The following is a 20,494-nucleotide window of genomic DNA, read 5'->3' as shown; positions in this document are numbered from 1 at the left end:
TTTGTGTTCTTTCTGTCAGCTTGAACCAGTCTGTCCGTTCTCCTCTGACCTCTGACCTCTCTCATTAACAAGGTGTTTTCTCTGTAAACTCTACAGACTGTAGTGTGAAAATGTTTCTGCTGCTGAACCAACAGTCTGATGCTCAGAGTCAAAAAACTAACCTTCATCATGTCTGCTGCTTTATATACTGAGCTGCTTGCCACATGATTGGCTGTTTGGAGGAGCAGGCTGTTTGTGTTAACTAGCAGGTGTACCTAATAAAGTGGCCAGTGGCTGTATATTGCTAATTATGTAATATTGTATAGCACGTTTTCAAGCCAAATAACTATCTCAATATGGTAATATAGTTTGAATGTATAAACTGTTTGTGATTTGTTGTTTGTTTGTTACACTTTGTCATGGTTTCTGATAACCAGCCATGACAACAAAGTTACTGAATTGAGAGAATATAAAACGGCAGCAAGACACTATTTCATTAAAAAAGAAGGAATGTTCAATGTATCTTTTAGTTTTAATCGAAGATTATTCTTCCCCCAAACAGTACAACCCCTGAACAGTAGCTAAACAAAGTGGTTGCTGGGCCTAAGTATTGGTATGAGTGTTGCTTTTCGGTTAGCACTTTAATATTTTAATGAATTGTGATGCGGTCAAAGGTGTGAGTTTACATCTTAGAATATTATTCATTATATCTAAAATAACTTATGGAGTCACAGATGTGTGTGTTTATATAATATTGTTAATATTACTGTTATGTGGTGTGTGTGTGTTGTTTGTGTGTATCGGGTGTTTTATGATTTTGCATGTATTTCAACATTATGACAAAATAAAAGTCAAATGAAAACAGATCAAACAGAAGAAGGATCATGAAAAAAAGACTGGTAATAATAGTTGGCAACATTTATTCAGGTTTATTAAAATTCACATTTACAACCTTTCTGATTCATACCACTCTACCACTTCATACTAACACTCTTTTATCACCCGTGATGAAAACAGGTGAGGGGCTGTGTATCGGGACCGGTCCGTCCATCGCACACAAAATCTCGGACGCCGCTGATCCGATCTTGACGAAACTTTGGGGAACGATGCATCTCATTCCTCCATTTTGGCATTTTTTAAATTGCACTTATTGGCCTAAAGGGGGCGCTACAACGTTTGTTTTCTTGTTACTGATTGGCCCAAAGGGGGACCGTATCATTCGTGGAGGACAACATGTTTACTGTTGCCTTGTTTTGGTCATAACTGAGTGGGTTTTGTGGGTTCTGCTATGAGTTCTGGGTTCTGAATACTGTCTGTATGCCCCAGACACTGTGGGTTCTGTGGGTTCTGTGGGTTCTGTGGGTTCTGGGTGTTGTCTGGCGGTCGGTTCTGTAGCTGTGAGCCGAACCTGACCGGGCTGTTTGGGTTCCCCGCCTGTCTGGCCACTGTTGGTTCTTGGTTCTCTGGATGTGTCGAGTTCAGTGGGTTCTGTAAAATATCAGTTCCTCAGGTTCTGTAGCTGAGTTGGACCGAACTACCTGGTTCTTCTGGGATCCTCTGGGTTCTCTGTGTGTTCCAGGCTCTTCAGAGACTGCTGGCTCTCCAGGTCCTGCATGGAATCAGTTCCTCAGGTTCTGTAGCTGACCAAGGCCAAGCTAACTGGTCCTTCTTTCTGGGTTCTCTGTGTGTTCCTGACTCTACAGAGGCTGTTGATTCTCCAGCGTCTGCATGGTATCTACTCATCAGGTTCTGTGCTTGTGTCGGTCTTGCTGTCTTAGTTCTCTAGGTTCTGTCAACTCTGGTTCTGTTACATTTGTTAGAGTCTCAGGTTCTGCATGTCCAGCTGTCCGGGCTGTCTGGGTTCCCTGAGTTCTGCTGCCTGTTTCGGTTCTGTTGGTTCTTGGTTCTCCTGGGTTCACCATGGTGTATTCCTGGCTCTCCAGAGACTGTTGGTTCTCTAGGTTCCGTATGGTATCACATCCTCAAGTTATGTGGGTTCTATAGCCGTGAAGCGAGCTGGACAAAGCTACCTGGTTTCTGTGGGTTCAGCTGGTTCTGGGATCTTCAGAGTTCTTTGTGTGTTCCTTAATCTACAGATGCCATCGGTTCTACACATTTTCTATGATATCAGTTCCTCAGGTTTTGTAGCTGAGTTAGACCTGGCTACCTGGTTCTTCTGAGTTCTCTATTTGTTCCTGGCTCTAAAGAGACTGTTGGTTCTCCAGGTGCTGTGCGGTATCAGTTCCTCAGAGTCTGTTTGCTTGTGCTGGTTCTTCTGTCTTAGTTCTCTTGGTTCTCTACATTCTAGGTACTAGTTCTTCAGGCTCTGTTACATGTCCGTTCTGCTGTCTTAGTTCTCTTGGTTCTCTAGATTCTGACCTCTTGGTTCTGTTAGTTATCAGTTCTGTTCTTCAAGGGTTAGATTCTATGTGGTGAGTTCCTAGTTCTCAAGATGCTCTTGGTTCTCCTGGTTCTTCAGGTTCTGTAGCTGAGCTGGACCAAACTATCTAGTTCTAGTTCTGGGTTCTGTGAGTGATCCTGACACTACAGATACTGTTGGTTCTCCAAATTCTGTAACTACATCTGCATTCTGTAACTGATATTTGGCATCAGTTCTTTGGGTTCTCTTACTTATGTTCATTTTGCTGTCTTAGTTCTCTTGATTCCGCCTTCCTGGTTCTGTTAGCAATCTTTACCATGTGTTCTGTCGGTTCTGAGTTCACTGTGGTGCGTTCCTGGCCCTGCAGATGCTGCTGGTTCTCCAGGTTCTGTGCGGTATCAGTTCCATCAGTTCCTCAGGTTCTGCGTGTTGTCAAGCTGTAGGTTCTGTAGCTGTAAACTGAGCTGGACTGGGCTGCCTGGGTCTCCTGGGTTCTGCTGGTTCTGTAGCTGTGTGCTAGGCTGACTCTGGCTCTGGCTCTGGTTCTGGTTCTGGTTCTGGTGAAGAGACAACATTATGCTTTACTGTACATTTAATGGCATTACTTTTACATAGAAATCATTAACCTGACACGGTTCTTACCCAGAGGAATTTACAATGAGGTCAACAGTAGAATAAGCTTCAGTTCCAGCAAATGAGATTAAGGCTGTGTTCCCAAACATCATGTTCTGATCGGTTTATCTGAACTCTGCATGTTTCCTCCTTCAGTTCAGTTGGTTTGTCCAGGTGAGAACAATGACCTTTGAACTCTGGTGGCACAAAAAAAGGGGACCGAGAGTCTCAGTCCTCTAACAAGAGAACTGCAGTGCGGTTCGTTAATTCAACAGACTACAGGAAACCACCCCAAAACGCAAGGGATTATGGGTAGAAGGAGACAGAAAGCCTAGCAGAATAAAATGAAGTCTGGACTGATGCTCATATTCAGCTATTTCTTCATGTGTTCTTAACTGGTATGAACACCACAGAAGAAGAGACAGACAAGTCCATCATGTTAGATAAAGTTACGGAGACTGGAGTCAGATTTGAAAATCTCTAACCTGGTGGAACCCTGTCCAATAAACAAGCTACATGTGAGTCATGTGACTTTCGTTTATAAGCTTTGGTTGGCTTGTAATCAGGCAGTGTGAACCTGAACGAACCAGATACAAAACGCAACAAAGTAAAGTTTTCAGCTATGGTTTGGAGCAAAGAAAACCTGTAGGTAAACGTAGGTGTGATCGCACCCTAAAACAAATCTTCAATCTAAATAGACAGCAGATAAGCCATTTCTCCATATATGACAGCATACGTGGGACAACAAACAACAAAACAAACCACAGTAACAACAGTTCAGCATTTTCTCCATCACACACGGATACACACACACACACATTCCTTCATAAAGTCTTCATAAAGTCACATTGCATAGTCCCACCAGTATCAAACTGAATACCTGTTCCTGTTGTAGCTGGGAGCTGTACTGGGCCAGCGTGGTGTACAGGAACTGGTACTGCTCCGTGGTTTGGATCATACCACCTCTGGAAAAAAGAGAGAGGGGGGGTTACAGGTTAAAGGTGCAATATGTAGCATTTTTAAACAATATATCACTGTCCCCCTCCCTGAAGAGGATCAACATGTTGGAAGTGATTTCTCCATCTTCCTTTCCCTCCTTCCACCATCTGCTGCCAGAAACTCTTTCAGCTTTAGCTCCGTTTGCTCTGGAAGAACAGAACCTCTTCCTGTTTTGTGCCGTAAAGCGATCCAGCAGATTTCCCTCCAGATCCACCAGGTGGAGAAACTATGGAGGATGCAGAGTAGAGGCTGGTAGAGGCTGACAGGCTGACCACTGAGGATCTGGTTTGTTTACAGTAATTATACTAATCTCTCAAAATTAATGTGGTGATGATTTATTGACATTAAAGCACCTTTAAGTGGGAGAGGGACTAGTAATAGTTGGCAGAAAGACAGAGAGAGAAAGAAAGACACCAGGAGAGAGAGAGAGAGAGAGAGAGAGAGAGAGAGAGAGAGAGAGAGAGAGAGAGAGAGAGAGAGAGAGAGATTTTCTCCTGACCTGTCCAGTCGTAGCTGGCAGACCGTCTCCAGGATGTCAACCTGTCCGGTTTCTCTGAGCTGCTGACAGCCAATACTGCTGGCTATAAAACAACCTGTCCTCCCTATACCTGCACTGAGAGGAGAGGAGGAGAGGAGAGGAGAGGAGAGGAGAGGAGAGGAGAGGAGAAGAGAGGAGAGGAGGAGGAGAAGAGAAGAGGAGGAGAGAGGAGAGGAGAGGAGAGGAGAGGAGAGGAGGGGAGAGGAGAGGAGAGGAGGAGAGAGGAGGGGAGAGGAGAGGAGAGGAGAGGAGGAGAGGAGAGGAGAGGAGAGGAGGGGAGGGGAGGGGAGAGGAGGGGAGAGGAGAGGAGAGGAGAGGAGAGGAGAGGAGGAGAGAGGAGAGGAGAGGAGGAGGAGAAGAGAAGAGGAGGCGAGAGGAGAGGAGAGGAGAGGAGGGGAGAGGAGAGGAGAGGAGGAGAGAGGAGGGGAGAGGAGAGGAGAGGAGGAGAGGAGAGGAGAGGAGGGGAGGGGAGGGGAGAGGAGAGGAGAGGAGAGGAGGAGAGGAGGAGAGGAGAGGAGAGGAGAGGAGGGGAGAGGAGAGGAGAGGAGAGGAGAGGAGGAGAGGAGAGGAGAGGAGAAGAGGAGAGGAGAGGAGAGAAGATGGGAGGAGAGGAGAGGAGAGGAGAGGAGAGGGGAGGAGAGGAGAGGAGAGGAGAGGAGAGGAAGAGAGGAGAGGAGAGGAGAGGAGAGGAGAGGAGAGGAGATGAGAGGAGAGGAGAGGAGAGGAGAGGAGAGGAGACAAGGGAAGGCAAGATATTAATTTATTGTTTTCCAGAGCACAGCAGAGTTTTCTGACCCATCAGTCGGGGGAAATACTAGGAGAACCAACACAGTCTCATAAACTTTTGTGAAATGAGCCTGAACTGTGAAGCTCAGCCTCCATGTTTCTGTCAGGAATAAAGTTCAGGTCGGGTTCCTCCTCCAGTAAAGGATTCTGGTCCAACAGCAGGAATTGCTCTGGACATTTCCACCTGTTGGTCTCATGAAAAGGTTAGCTAACGCTTCACTTTAGCAGCTAAAACAGTTTGCTTCAGGTTAGCTTCAGGTTTTGCTCACGGTTCAATAAATGAAAACTGTCATGAGTTGGGAGTTGAACCATCCGCCCCCCCCCCCCGACCTCCGACCTCCACACCCTGACTGCCCACCATCAAACTACTTCCTGTTTCTAGTCCTGTCTCTCCCAGGTGATCCTGTCCTGCTGGGGAAATGCATTACTACATTACTACAGTACATAGAGCACTCATTTGTATTTTAAGACATCATGTTAATTTCACAAAATTTAGTGAAACCAGGCTCAGGAGAACAAAAGATGAATAGTCATTTACACACCACAACTGGTAGAGTCGGTTATGACAGAAGTTGCTGTTTATCTCTTTTATCTATCTACTTGGATGTGGCTGGCCGTTGAGGTGCAACCGCCCACGCTCTGAAAAAGGAAGTTGTTTTCAACACCTCAAAGTGTGGGACATCATGACTTGTTTTGCTTTTCAACTACGTTAATATCTTCAAATATGTTATCAACATATGTCAATATACAGTTTGTTTCCAGGGTTACAGGGTCTACAGAGGCTTTGTGTCACAACTGCTCCACCCAGCTGAGTCTCATGATGGAGGAACATGTAGAACTGTGTGTTAGTTAATAAAGTGTAAATCTGTAGAACTGTGTGTTAGTTAATAAAGTGTAAATCTGTAGAACTGTGTGTTAGTTAATAAAGTGTAAATCTGTATGAAGCAGCTAGAAGCAGAGAGCAGCTGAGTCAGCTTGTTGTGGTGTGGCTGTAGATCCATTCAGTAACGTTCTCAGTAAAAGTGAATAGTGTGATAAGGTGGATTTGGTTACTGTGACACAGTAAACTGTCTTGTCTTTAGCCCTAGTCTCTACTCCAAAACACTCTGAGTTGTAGCTTGAGAAGAGTCAGCTCAGTTAACCTGAACAAACTGTTAGCTAGCTAACTAGCCGGCAAACACACTGATGTTAATGTGAACATGCTAACGCTAGCCGCTACTAGATACGTTAGCTAGTGTGCTAATCAGATGTGTTAACAACGAGACAGTGATGTTAGCTGACCAGATACTATGGTTAGCTAGCTAACAAGCTGACATTATCTAAACACTAAATCAATCAGATGGATCAGTGATGAAATGATCAGTTCACAGTCAAAAACAGACAGAAGTTAACCGTCTGTTCAATTCTTTTGAAACACAGTCAGCTGTTCACAGAGGAGGACCTCCAACATGGCCGCCAGAGGGGGGTTACAGCACCTGAAAGCCTCTGTACCAGCAGCCTACATTATCCAACTACATCACAGTTTACAGCACTTGAGAAAATAATTTCCTACAAATCATGTCTGTTCTTTGTTGAGCAGTATTTAAATCATAAAAGGAAGAGAAAGACGTATAAACTGTGAAAATGTAAATGTTTCACACCTCAGGTGTGAATTTTCACACAACTCCCACAATCCTCTCCTACTGAGAAGGAACTGACGAATGCACCGTGGGAACGGTCCGGAGTCTTTTGTTCTACCAGTTTCGGCGGACTGGCTAAACAGACCTGAGGTCAGGGAGGAACTAACCTGCAGTGGACGATGATTGGTCCAGGACTGAGGACAGGGGCTGTGATTGGTTGGGAGCTGGGAGGGAGGAGGGACTTCCTGTAAGACTCCACCTCCTCCACCAGTCTCAGCAGAGGAGTGGTGCATTGTGGGATTTGGTGGTCAGGCCAAGAAGTGAACCAGTAGTGTCTGACTGGACGACACTCTGAAGACAGCTACACACACACACACACACACACACACACACACACACACACAAAGTATACAAAGTTGATACATGGCCATGTTATTTCAATGCTACCAGTCCGTGTAAAGCAAATTCTGAGATTTGTTTCACATTTGTTATAAACCATGACAGGTTATTTGGACAGACTAAAATTCCAAATTCCCTATCAAAAAATAGAAGTATGAATATATCTATCAGTACAGAAGCTCTGATGTAAATATCACCCACAATAGCACAAGGGATAGTTACATCAGATCCTGTGTATTGGTAAATATATTTACATTTATGTAAATAGCACTCTCTAGGTGCTCAGGTGGAGGGGGCCCTGCGTGATCATAGAGAGTGAAACTATGTTGAAACAGGATGTTGGGGCGGGACATAACGCAGGGGGGATCATTCAAAAGTCTAAACCAATGGGAGATCAGTTAGGCAGAGAAAGAGAGTTTTATTTGATGGCAGGACTGTTAAAAAATCTGTGATGTTTTATTGCTTGGATATTTATTCCTACTGGTACAGCATGAGGTCACCATTATTTGTATCGTAACATACTGTATCTTATTGTATCATATTGTATCGTATCATATCACGTTGTATCACATATTATCGTATATCATATCATATCATATTGAGTCATATCGTATCATATGATATCGTATCGTATCATATCATGTTGTATCATAACGTATTGTAATGTATCGTATCGTATCATAATGTATCGTAACATATCGTATCGTATCAAATTGTATTGTATTGTATTGTGTCGTATCGCATTGTGTCGTATCGCATTGTGTCGTATCGCATTGTATCGTATCGTATCATATTGTGTCGTATTGTATTGTATCGTATCGTATTGTATCGTATCGTATTGTATCGTATCGTATTGTATCGTATCATATTGTGTCGTATTGTATTGTATCGTATCGTATTGTATCGTATCGTATTGTATCGTATCGTATTGTATCGTATCGTATCATATTGTGTCGTCTCGTATTGTATCGTATCGTATCATATTGTGTCGTATCGTATTGTATCGTATCATATTGTGTCGTATTGTATTGTATCGTATCGTATTGTATTGTATCGTATTGTATCGTATCGTATTGTATCGTATTGTATCGTATCGTATCATATTGTGTCGTCTCGTATTGTATCGTATCGTATCATATTGTGTCGTATCGTATTGTATCGTATCATATTGTGTCGTATTGTATTGTATCGTATCGTATTGTATTGTATCGTATTGTATCGTATCGTATTGTATCGTATCGTATCATATTGTGTCGTATCGTATTGTATCGTATCGTATTGTATCGTATCGTATCGTATCGTATCATATTGTGTCGTATCGTATTGTATCGTATCGTATTGTATCGTATCGTATTGTATCGTATCGTATCGTATCATATTGTGTCGTATCGTATTGTATCGTATCGTATCATATTGTGTCGTATCGTATTGTATCGTATCGTATCATATTGTGTCGTATCGCATTGTATCGTATTGTGTTGTATCATATCGTATCGTGTCGTATCGTATCGTATCGCATTGTATCGTATCGTATCGTATCATATCGTATCGTATCGTATCGTATCGTATCGTATCGTATCGTGTCGTATCGTATCGTATCATATTGTGTCGTATCGCATTGTATCGTATTGTGTTGTATCATATCGTATTGTGTTGTATCATATCGTATCGTATCGTATCGTATCGTATCATGTCGTATCGTATCGTATCATGTCGTATCGTATCGTATCGTATCATATCGTATCGTATCGTATCATATCGTATCGTATTGTGTCGTATCGTATCGTATTGTATCGTATCGTGTCATAATCAAATATCATAATTTCATCACTGATTACCACTGTACCTGGATCTCCATGTCAGTGACTGTGAACCCGTCTTTCTCTCTGCTGTCTCTCACTCTGAGGAGGAATCTGCCGAATCTGCCTGTCTCTCCCTCCTCCTCTTCCTCCTCTTCCTCCCTCTGCTCCTCCTCCTCCTCCTCTTCCTCCTTCACCTCCCTCCTCTTCCTCGGCTCCGGCCAGTAAAGCTCACATTTCTGGAAAATACAGACAGTCTGGTTCACTGAGGAGAAATGGGTTGAGGCTGAAGAGACCATAGAGTTTGGAACTATGGTTCGGGTCCCATAATGGGTCGCCGGCCTGAGTCTGGTGGGGTCCGACGGTGCACAGTGCAGAATGACATATTCAGTATCTGTAGAAACCTTGGGATCTTGACTAGAATTTAAAATAAAATTCTGTGGAACAAAGCTTGGCAGTGCAACACATGTTTGTATTGATGGACCCGCCGGCGGGACAGTAAGATGGAAGAGGCATTATTTTTACATTTGGAAAACAAATGTTTACATTTCAAACAAATTTGGAAACAAATTTGGAAACAACACTGTTATTTTGCCTATTTAGGTCTTGATCTTGAATAGGACTCAGTTTGCTCTAGTCTTGATTTAGTCTCGACCCCCTTTGGACCCGGTTTGGACTGGAAACCTACTGGACCTGTTGTGTTACACAGGAACGAAACCTAGGAAAGGAGTTAAGGAACTAAGGAAAACCAGGACAACAAAGAAGGAAAGAGTAAGGCTGGAAGGAAAGAAGGAAGGAAAGAAAGAAAGGACTGCATACGTTAGGGTTAAACTTTAGGGAGGTAGGAGGAGTCGTGTCTCCTTACCTCGTTGTTCTCCTTCAGTCTGGTAACCATGACGATGACACAGCTCCTCTCCTGCCACACCATATCCCAGAAGTCACCTACAGTGTGCAGCATGGGACCCTGGGTAGCGATATAGGCCCCGGAAACTCCTTTGTAACCCTGTAGGACAGAAGAGTGTTATAAGGATGGGAGGTGGTAACTTCAACCTTAGGGGTTTCCTTATAAACCTGCTGGATGCAGTGAAGTTAGTGAAGCAGCTTTTTTGATGCAAAAGTTGCTGGTTCAAATTCCCCAACCTGCAGGGAAAAATGCCGTTCTCCTCTCCCTATAACTACTGCTATAATAACTGCTATCAAGGTGTCTTTGAGCAACACATTTACAGTAATAATCTGCAACATTTTCATATAAATAAATTCTTGAATTCTGAATTTTTTTGAGGATTACCACATAAATCGCAAACTCAAATAGTTATTCATATTCATTCATTCATTCATTCATATTCATTCATATTCATCATAAACATTCATGCAGTTATACGCAATGCTTGTAACTATGAATCAAGCAGTATGTTGTGCTGAGCTAAAGAGTAACACTTTGCCTGGATAACTAAAGGCTAAAAAAGAAAATAAATGAAAACTGAAACACTCTAACCAACAGAGTGATGAATAATTCAGCTCCAGTGTGCGGCTCCAGGCCCTGGGCGACGATACCGGCCTTTAGAACGACTCTGTAACCTTATAAGCCAGAAATATTACAACTACAAGCAAAGTAGGGCAAGGAAACTGAACGAGCAACACTCTCCCATCCATCGACAACTAGACTCATATATAAATATAATATAAAATATAAAATATACAGGTCTGAAATAGTCTAGAGCCATATGTAGAATCAACAAAGCAGCCAGTAAAGATTGGGACTCTACCTCTCTTACATGGTTCATGTTTTTTAATGATTTTTGTAACTGTTATGATAATGATTCAGCTTCTCTTGTGCCTATTGTAATGTTCTTTTTATGGAAACAATAAAAAGCATAACTTAAAACAAAAACCGGCACTTTCAAGACACTCAAAATGTTGACACTGATGACACTTCTAAACACTGGAGCCTCTAGATTTTAGAAAATATTGAATAATAAACAATAAGCAATGGTTTTGATTTTCCAAAATCAATATACTGGAGTTGAAATGAACATGTATTCCTCATTTGTTGTACACATTACTGCTGCCGGGTGAAAACCTTATATCACCAAAATGTCAACTTTTTAAGAACTAAGAAATACAGCTGTGATTTTAGATTACCCATCATGCATTTCTGAGTTTATTCTACAGGTTCTGAGTTCATTCTAAAGGTTTTCAAAGAAGAAGAAGATCTTCCAGTTGAAGTTAAAACATGATAATCACAATTAGAAGGTTTTCACCCAACAGCAGCATTATGTTCTATAAAGTGTGTGTGTGTGTGTGTGTGTGTGTGTGTGTGTGTGTGTGGCTGCATATAATGTTGTGGAATATCACATTACATATTATGAGTAGCAGCACAGTGGCAGGTGTCTGCTTTAGAAACAAAAGAGACAATCAAAATGTCAACGCATCACTTTAAGACTGCACACACACACACACACACACACACACACACACACACACACGCAGAGCTGAGGCTGCAGAGTGTGAAGACTGCGTGGGCAGAGTGGGGGGAGTCAGGGACGTGTCACTTCCTCCCTCACTTCCTGTGGTTTTCCTGGTTGTCAGACGCCCACGCTAACCGACTCGTCTCATATCAGAGTTTCTGTTTGTTTAGCTGTCCAACACACACACGCACACACACACACGCACACACACACACACACACGCACACACACAGACTTATATGTACATAAACACATAATTCTACACACACACACACACGCATATACATTCAAACACACAAAAATGAGAAGACACCCACGCTAACTGACAGCGCTTTCTCACACACACACACACACACACACACACACACACACACACACACACACACACACACACACACACGCAGATGTCAACACTTCCTTCAGCAGCTCTTTGCTCTTTATTAACACTCAGAAGACTGTCACTAAACCAGTTTCCCATCAGGGACTAATAAAGTTGAAACTTGAAAGTAAGATGAGGCTCAAGGGCCCTTCAGTACGGCCCGGGGTCCTGGGGAATCGAACCTGGGACCGTCCAGTTACAGGACAGTCTGTCAGTGCTGCTTAATTTCTCCTCACCTGTCCAGTCAGCACCTGTCCAAATCTGCTACAAACCAGGTCACAAAACCTGACAGGCCTGCAGAGAGTTCACTGTCAGGGAGGAAAACAGATGGAGCATAAATGTCATTTTAGACTCTGACCCGGATGTAGTTGCCGTTGATGTAGCGGTCTGGCCCCGCCTCTTCCTCTGGGCTCTTCAGGACCACCCGGCTATCAGGGTCTGGAAGATAAAGAGTAAACAACAGTCATATTCAATAGGGGCGCACCATAACTGCTATAGGAGCCGAGACCAGGCCTGGAGCCGAGTGCTTAACTGGTTTAAAGGTCCCATATTCTCCACTGTTTCATCAGTGTTTTATTTTGTGTCTTTCTGTCCATTCAAAGCTGTGTGTGTGGTGTCATGAACCAAAAACACTCTCAATCCATTTCTCCACGTTCATTTTCCAGCATCTCTCTGAGCCTTACCAAGAACAGGCCGTTTCTGTCGCCGTGTCTTTAAGGCTCATTAATATTCACGACCCTCTGTTCCGATCGGCTAACCGTTTCGAGAGTGAAACGTGAGACGCCGCGGCCCGGCGGCTACAGGTAGGGAAAACTCTCCGGTAATAAACGATGACGACCGCTCGACCGCTTTGGAAAAAACACTTTGTTAGTCTATTATTTCTTACAGAAATGATAATGAGCGAACCTTTGTGACGCCACAAAGTTACGGAAGTCCAAACGGCTCGTTTAGAGGCTCGCTCTTCTAATATGGATTGTGTGGATTTAGTTTTGATACTTTCACCATGTTTAGATAGACATCCAACTCCTTTATCATCACAGAGGAGAGGGAGTCCTGCTTTACACCAGATGGGACCTTTAAAATACCAACATGTCAAGGAAAAGTAAATCCAAAATGTTTATAAAAGGTGGCTGCAGTGATCTGGTTATTAAATAGTCTGGTAGGCGAGGCTGCATGATTGGTTTACATAATGTGAAGTACTCATATCGGTAGTTGTATAACCACATTTGTTGCTATCAATCCCCTTGTTGTTAACTAGCTCGCTTAGCTTCGATAGACAGAAGACAGAGAGTCTGTAGCTCCGAGAACGGATGTTCATTTTCCACAAGATAACTGATCACAGCAGAGATTACAACAGCGATCAGTAAAACATAAACAACAGTATTATAATATGATGCTATGGAGAGAGAACAGTTTGGACTGAGGACAGACAGACAGACAGACAGACAGGCAGACAGACAGACAGACAGGCAGACAGACAGACAGACAGACAGACAGGCAGGCAGGCAGACAGACAGACAGGCAGGCAGACAGGCAGACAGACAGGCAGGCAGACAGGCAGACAGACAGACAGACAGGCAGGCAGGCAGGCAGACAGACAGACTGACAGGCAGACAGACAGACAGACAGACAGACAGGCGGGCAGACAGACAGACAGACAGGCAGACAGACAGACAGGCAGGCAGGCAGGCAGGCAGACAGACAGACAGACAGACAGGCAGTTACTGACTGGGCAGGATGGTTTTGTATCTGTCTTTCACTGTGTGTCCTGGGACGTTGAGCTCTGCAGCGCTCACAAAGTTAGGAGGGATCTTCTGCAGAGGAGAAAGGGACAGACTGACCGTTAAAACAAACACACCTCAGGAGTAGAGATGAGACGATCTGCTTATATCCTGATCTGATCAATACATGATCTGAGGTTCAGGATCAATACAACCAGGATACGATGTGATCAATAAAAGTTCAGTGACAACAAAGTCTGACTGTGCAGAATTCTGTTTATTTCTGAGACTCAAATCTTTCTAGCGATGCCATTGGCTGCTAGAATGTAAACAACAATTTAAAAATGTCATTACAAAGTGACAATAATATAATTTGGATGGAGAGCTTGTGAAACTGTGATGGTCAAGAGTCTCATTAGTGATTACTACAGCAGAATAACATGGAGCTGATATCACCATTCATGTTCCTGACAGCAGAATAACATGGAGCTGATATCACCATTCATGTTCCTGACAGCAGAATAACATGGAGCTGATATCACCATTCATGTTCCTGACACAACAGACGGACTGACATGTTTTTTTATTGTGATATATTGAATTTCGAGGGATCTTCGGCAATGCGACTGTCTGACGTGTGTGTGTGTGTGTGTGTGTGTGTGTGTGTGTGTGTGTGTGTGCGCAGTACCTGGTACTCTACATTCAGTGTTTGTGGGTCCGTCGCAGCCTGTTGCAGCAGTGTGTGTGTGAGCGGTCGGGAGGAGGTGTGTAACAGCTGAAGCCACACCTCCTTGGGGGTGGAGACAGAACACACAGACTCCGCCCCCAAGCTGTTCACGTCCAGCAGCAGTGACAAGTTGGAGCCTCGCCTGCAAAAAAATCAAAGAAACATGGGTGTAAAGATGGTGTGTGTGTGTGTGTGTGTGTGTGTGTGTGTGTGCGTGGGGTGAGTACACACCTCTCCTGCAGGCGGACAGAGGGTTTGCGAGGGGGCGTGGTCATGGGTGGGGGGGTAGACGGGTCCTCAGCGGGAGGGGAGGGTGGGACACTCATGGTGTGTGTGTGTGTGTGTCGGTGTGTGTGTGTGTGTCTGTGTGTGTGTGTGTGTGTTTGAGGCAGGGTCTCAGAGCGTCATCACACCACACTGTAGATGCTGCAGACAGAAACAGAGAGAGAAGGATTCATTTACTTAATTCCACCTCATTAAAAGTTACTTAAACCAGTATGGCGTTCGCAAGGTTCAACTTACATGGTAATTACCTACTTAACTGAGGAAGTCTATAAAGCACAGGATAGGAAAGAATACTCAATTGCAATATTCCTTGACTAGTCCAAGGCATTTGATACCATTGACCATGAGATTCTTTTATTAAAAATGAAATCGACTGGTGTCTCAGATATCTCCTTATTATGGTTTGCCAGTTATTTGAAGAAGAGGAAACAAGATGTTGCATTTACGGGAACTGACTCCCCCCAACTTGATATTAAATGCGGAGTTCCCCAAGGATCTATCCTTGGACCTCTTCTATTTCTGATTTATGTCAATGATTTATATAAAGTTTCCGACACAAGTGTTTTCTTTTCTCATAGCAACCTTCAGTATCTAGTTACAACAGCAAACAAGGAACTACATACGTTTTCAGTATGGTTCAAAACTAATAAATTGTCTTTGAATGTAAAAAAATAAAACTTTTTTAATATTTAATTGTAGAAAAAATGAGTGTCAAAGACGTAGAGGTGATGATTGACAATAATATCATTTCATTAATCTCATCTTCTAGATTTTTAGGCATATTAATTGATGACAAACTGTGCTGGAAACCCCATATTAAAGAAATTTCATCCAAAATTGCCAAAAATACTGGTATCTTAAGTAAAGTTTGTTATTGTTCGGACAAAAAAACTACTCAGATGTTGTACTACTCTATGATTTATCCTTACATTAATTATTGCAACGTCATTTGGGCCAGCACCCATCCTACCGAGCTGAATCGTATCTATCTCCTTCAAAAACGTTCAAATCATTTCACATGCAACTTACTCACTCATAACATCTCTTTAAGAAATTATCGATACTCAGCATCTTTCAAGTAAACTTCCTCCTCACAGCACAGTTTGTCCTCAAAGCAATCTATCATCAGCTTCCCTCCACGTTCAACAGCTTCTTCAGAAGACGTGAGGAAAATCATAGTTATAAAACAAGATGTAAGAGACGACTTTACTCGAACATCCGTGTCTCAGTTTAGTCTTCATTTTCAATCAACTCCCTCCTCATTTCTTTGATCTCACACCCAATTTGTTTAAAAAAGCTGTCAAACAGTATTTATTTCACAATCATCATGTTTACTGAGGTGATCATACTGCTGTCTCTTTTTTGGTATAATTAATTACTTCATGTTAACTAATCTTTTCCTTTTTTTTGGTTTTCTCTCTTTATTCCTTTACTCTGCTTTTCCTTTTCTTTTCGGTTTCTTTTAATATTCTGTTACTTATTTTCTACTTTTCCCCCTATTTATTTGACAGTATTACTTTACCTATTGATTTGTTTATATTGTTTTGTTCTAAACTTTTTTGGGGTTTCATTATACTATATTGTAATTATATATGATTGTTTTTAAGGGATACACTCCATAAGCCCCTCGGGGTTTCTTTGGTCTTCCTTGCACATGCTCTTTATGATGTTGGTATACATTATGGATATTTTATTTGAATTACTCTTTTTTGCTAAATAAAAAAATAAAAAAATAAAAAAATAAATAAACCTGCAATAAGCGATATCAGACCTTCTAACCAATCCTGAAGCTAATGTGTGCTGTGTGGAGATTTCACTGAGACAAAATGATATAAACCAACATCACACAGCAGCAGCTGTGTTGCTGTTTTCTCCTCTTTTCTAAAGCTTGTTGTCAGATTTCGCTCCTGAACGAAGCTCCTCCCACTCCGTTCAGCAGCTTTTCATTTTATTAAAACTAGCTTGTCTCCTTCCTCGCTGTTTGAAAGCGGCGCTCTCCCCCTCCCATCCCTGAAGAAATTATCCAAATGGCAAAATCGATGAAGCGAGCGAGTAAACTTGTTAAACTAGTGAATTTGTTAAACTAGTGAACTTGATAAACTAGTAAACTTGATAAACTAGTAAACTTGTTAAACTAGTGAACTTGTTAAACTAGTGAACTTGATAAACTAGTAAACTTGATAAACTAGTGAACTTGTTAAACTAGTAAACTTGATAAACTAGTAAACTTGTTAAACTAGTGAACTTGATAAACTAGTAAACTTGATAAACTAGTAAACTTGTTAAACTAGTGAACTTGTTAAACTAGTAAACTTGATAAACTAGTGAACTTGTTAAACTAGTGAACTTGATAAACTAGTAAACTTGATAAACTAGTGAACTTGATAAACTAGTAAACTTGTTAAACTAGTGAACTTGATAAACTAGTGAACTTGATAAATTAGTAAACTTGTTAAACTAGTGAACTTGTTAAACTAGTAAACTTGATAAACTAGTAAACTTGTTAAACTAGTGAACTTGATAAACTAGTGAACTTGATAAACTAGTGAACTTGTTAAACTAGTGAACTTGATAAACTAGTAAACTTGATAAACTAGTAAACTTGTTAAACTAGTGAACTTGATAAACTAGTAAACTTGATAAACTAGTAAACTTGAAAAACTAGTGAACTTGTTAAACTGGTGAACTTGTTAACCTAGTGAACTTGATAAACTAGTGAACTTGTTAAACTAGTGAACTTGTTAAACTAGTAAACTTGCTACCTGCCTCTTCACTTGTCATTGTGGGTCATGTGACCTTCAGCAGGAGAAAGATCTGTCAAAGTGAGACTGGTAACCGGTGAGACTTCTCAGTAGGTACGGTTAGCTTAGCTGTTAGCATTTATGCACGGTGCTTCGCTAGATTTGTCCATAGGGGCCTCCGTAGTGGTCGGAAAATCGCTTATTGCAGCCTTAAGTTAAAGCTGCACTCTGCAGTCTTCGTACGTTGGCGGCCCCCAGTGGCAGCGAAAGGTAACTGTTTGAATTTTGAGGACTTCAATACCCAGAAATCCTGTGATATGACGTCAGTAAATCAGTCTGTGATGCTTCGTACAAAAAGATGCCAAAGAGAGGGAGAGATTCTCTGGACGGAGCGCTCACTCGCCGCTGTTTGGAAAACACTTCTGGATTTCACATCTTAAAGAATCAGTTTGTTGATTTTGTTCCTCTATATAATTCCTCTCTTCCTCCTGTAGTTGTTGGACCCACAGACAGTATTGTCTGTAGTTGTTGGACCCACAGACAGTATTGTCTCCAGTCAGCTGTCAGTTGAAGCAACGAGCTCCGCTGCCTCTTGCTGCAACGAGTCCAAACTTTGTCAAAATATCTCCAAAAAGAGACCATTTTCTCCACCCACAGGAGCAGGAAATAGACCAGAATGCAATGCAGCCACAAGACAGGTTGGCGTTTGAGTAAGATGTAATTCTTGCTTTTTCTCCACTGGAAAAATGTGCTCTCTTGCTCTTACTATGGTATTGCTATTGCTCACTCCATCGACACATACAACCTACAGCTGAATGCAACAAGTTATGAGGGTTGTCGAAAGGCATTCTGGGAAACGTAGTTAATCACTAACTGCAGTAGAAGTAGACGAGGCAGGTTGAGGGAAAGTGGGCTCACCAGAAAAGTAAATTACTACGCTTCATTACAATGTGTGGATGGGACGCTCTGCTCTGATAAGACAGATGCAGCTTTAATAAACAAACCATCTATGATATCCAGAAAAAACATCATGCAGCCTCTCTCCTATCAGAAAGAAACAACAAACAAAAAAGAGAGAGACAGATGGAAAGAAAGAGTCATCACTTCTCTTTGTTGCTCATCTGTTTTGGCAATGTTATGTTGACCCATGCCAGTAAAGATCTTTGAATTGATAAGAAGTGAATTGAGAAACAGAGAGAAAGAGAGAGAGAAAGAGAGAGAGAGAAGGGGGGGCAGACAGACAGGATGACAGAAAAAGAGTAACTGAGATATCAACCATTTCAAAAAACAGAGACACCTACTCACCTACAAAATGACTGATACCATAAAATTAAACCAAATAATCTCTTCCTCCCTGCCGTCCCGCCGGTGGGTCGTCATTACAAACACACGTGGGTTTGAGCACCTTTGTTCAAACCCACAGAACAACAGTATATTTTAAATTCTAGTCAAGATTTCAAGGTTTCCAAAGACACCAAACATGTCAGGTTGAATTACAGGGAAATGTGGAGAAAATGAAGCACAAGACATCTAGATTATTTTCCGTTTGCTGTGATGTTGCAGCGTCTTGGTTTGAATATTTTCCCTCAGTCTCAGCAGCTGGAGCTTCAGTGAAGCTTTGGAAGGAACAGATGCAGAATATGGACGGGGCGTTGTTGTACAGGATGGAGAACATGCTTTTTCTAACTTTGAAGCTACTTAAGGGGAAATGTAAAGGGAAAGTCGGGGTGCGAGGGGTTAAAATTGACTCTGTGTAGGACTTTTCCACATCCAGAGGCCCGAGTTCAAACCTCCACCAGATTTTTTTCCATCCCGACAATCGGAGGGGCGAATCCTGGTCTGCACCGAAGGTTAGTCAAGATTAAGATTAGTCGGTGTGAGGAGTTTACACATTCAATCTTAGACAAAAGCAATCCAGCAAGGAAGGGGCGTCCACGGTGTCTCGGCGGTCTGAGGCCTGAACTACACGGCGTACGTCCCGTCCCGTCTGCGTATCTGAACGGCGGTTTAAGCTGCTGCAGCTAAGTTACTGCTCCGCCCGCGGTCTGCCGTCTGCTGCATGTATCTAGGGTTTTACCTATGGGTAAGTGAACACAGTTATCTAGTTTTGCTTATTGTTCCATAAACAACTCAAGTTGTACCGTGAGGAACATTAATGTACCATAGAGGAGTCACTTTTTTTTGAGAGTGTAGGCGTAGTGTTGCCGAACAGAAGCTTCTCAGCGGCTCCGTGGATAAACTCATCTCCAACATTTATTTAAGCAGCATTGGTTCATGTATCCTCTATTTTGTTAACTGACATGGTGATAAATAACTACAATAAGCAAAATCTTGGCATTTATATACATTTATATGGCTAAAATACGGAACAGACGGATGCGTAGTCCGTCAAAAACAGAAGCCATTCGATCCGTCGACCTGCAGCAGATCTGATCCGACCCTTCAGACACAAACAGGACAGAAACACAACCGGTGTAGCGGAGTTGTAAGGCGCAAACCATGTAAAACATGAAGTCCTGGGTTCAAATCCGACCCAGGACCTTTGTCGCATGTCACATCTCCAAATCTTTCCTGTGTGTCTCTGCTTTGAACTATCTAATAAAGGCAAAAATGCCCAAAAAATATCCCTTAAAAAAAACAACAAAAAAAAAGAATCCAAATTCAAATAATCCAAGAACTCACACACAGATCAAAAAAGGAAGAAATCCAAAAGAGACCAACTGACATTTATTTATATAAGGTGCAAAAGTGGCAAAAATAAAACTGACGATGGACTGATGAAGGTTTTCTGTTCTGCATTTCTTCCTTTCTTATCAGTGTGCAAGTTCCCACTGGATTCTTTTTGTTTATGATTTTTAAACCCACACACACCTGACACAACCCTCCTGAATCACAGGATCTGTCTGTCTGCAGAGTTTACAAATTCAATGTTGAATCTGCTTGAGCCGTTTGATATTTACGACCTGACATTGGGACGGGTCCTGAACAAGGACCTGTCAAAAATCACCCGTGTCAAAAATCTGTTATGTTTTATTTGATTGGAAGTTTTTTGTCGCCTACTG

General features: G+C 42.2%; 1 protein-coding gene across 7 annotated transcripts in view; it reads right to left on the bottom strand.

Annotated features, from left to right (window-relative positions):
- Positions 1-882: 882 nt before the first annotated feature.
- Positions 883-20,494, bottom strand: part of LOC139915724 (tyrosine-protein phosphatase non-receptor type 7-like) — a 22,306-nt gene continuing 2,694 nt past the window's right edge. For 2 of the 7 annotated variants that reach the window (XM_078288181.1, XM_078288182.1), the window contains exons 2-11: positions 14,638-14,832; positions 14,368-14,548; positions 13,688-13,772; positions 12,317-12,396; positions 9,977-10,114; positions 9,159-9,350; positions 7,081-7,274; positions 4,470-4,583; positions 3,852-3,936; positions 883-2,916 (exon numbers count right to left, since the gene is read on the bottom strand). In XM_078288181.1, coding sequence (XP_078144307.1) covers positions 2,767-2,916; positions 3,852-3,936; positions 4,470-4,583; positions 7,081-7,274; positions 9,159-9,350; positions 9,977-10,114; positions 12,317-12,396; positions 13,688-13,772; positions 14,368-14,548; positions 14,638-14,732 — 1,314 coding nt within the window. In that variant the 5' untranslated portion in view covers positions 14,733-14,832 and the 3' untranslated portion in view covers positions 883-2,766. The other 5 variants (XM_078288184.1, XM_078288185.1, XM_078288186.1 and 2 more) reach the window with 5 other exon arrangements.

This window comes from Centroberyx gerrardi, chromosome 14, assembly GCF_048128805.1.
Source record: "Centroberyx gerrardi isolate f3 chromosome 14, fCenGer3.hap1.cur.20231027, whole genome shotgun sequence".
Lineage (NCBI taxonomy): Eukaryota > Metazoa > Chordata > Actinopteri > Beryciformes > Berycidae > Centroberyx > Centroberyx gerrardi.
The sequence above is the reverse complement of the archived record's forward strand: the minus strand, read 5'-3'. Positions and strand labels throughout refer to the sequence as shown.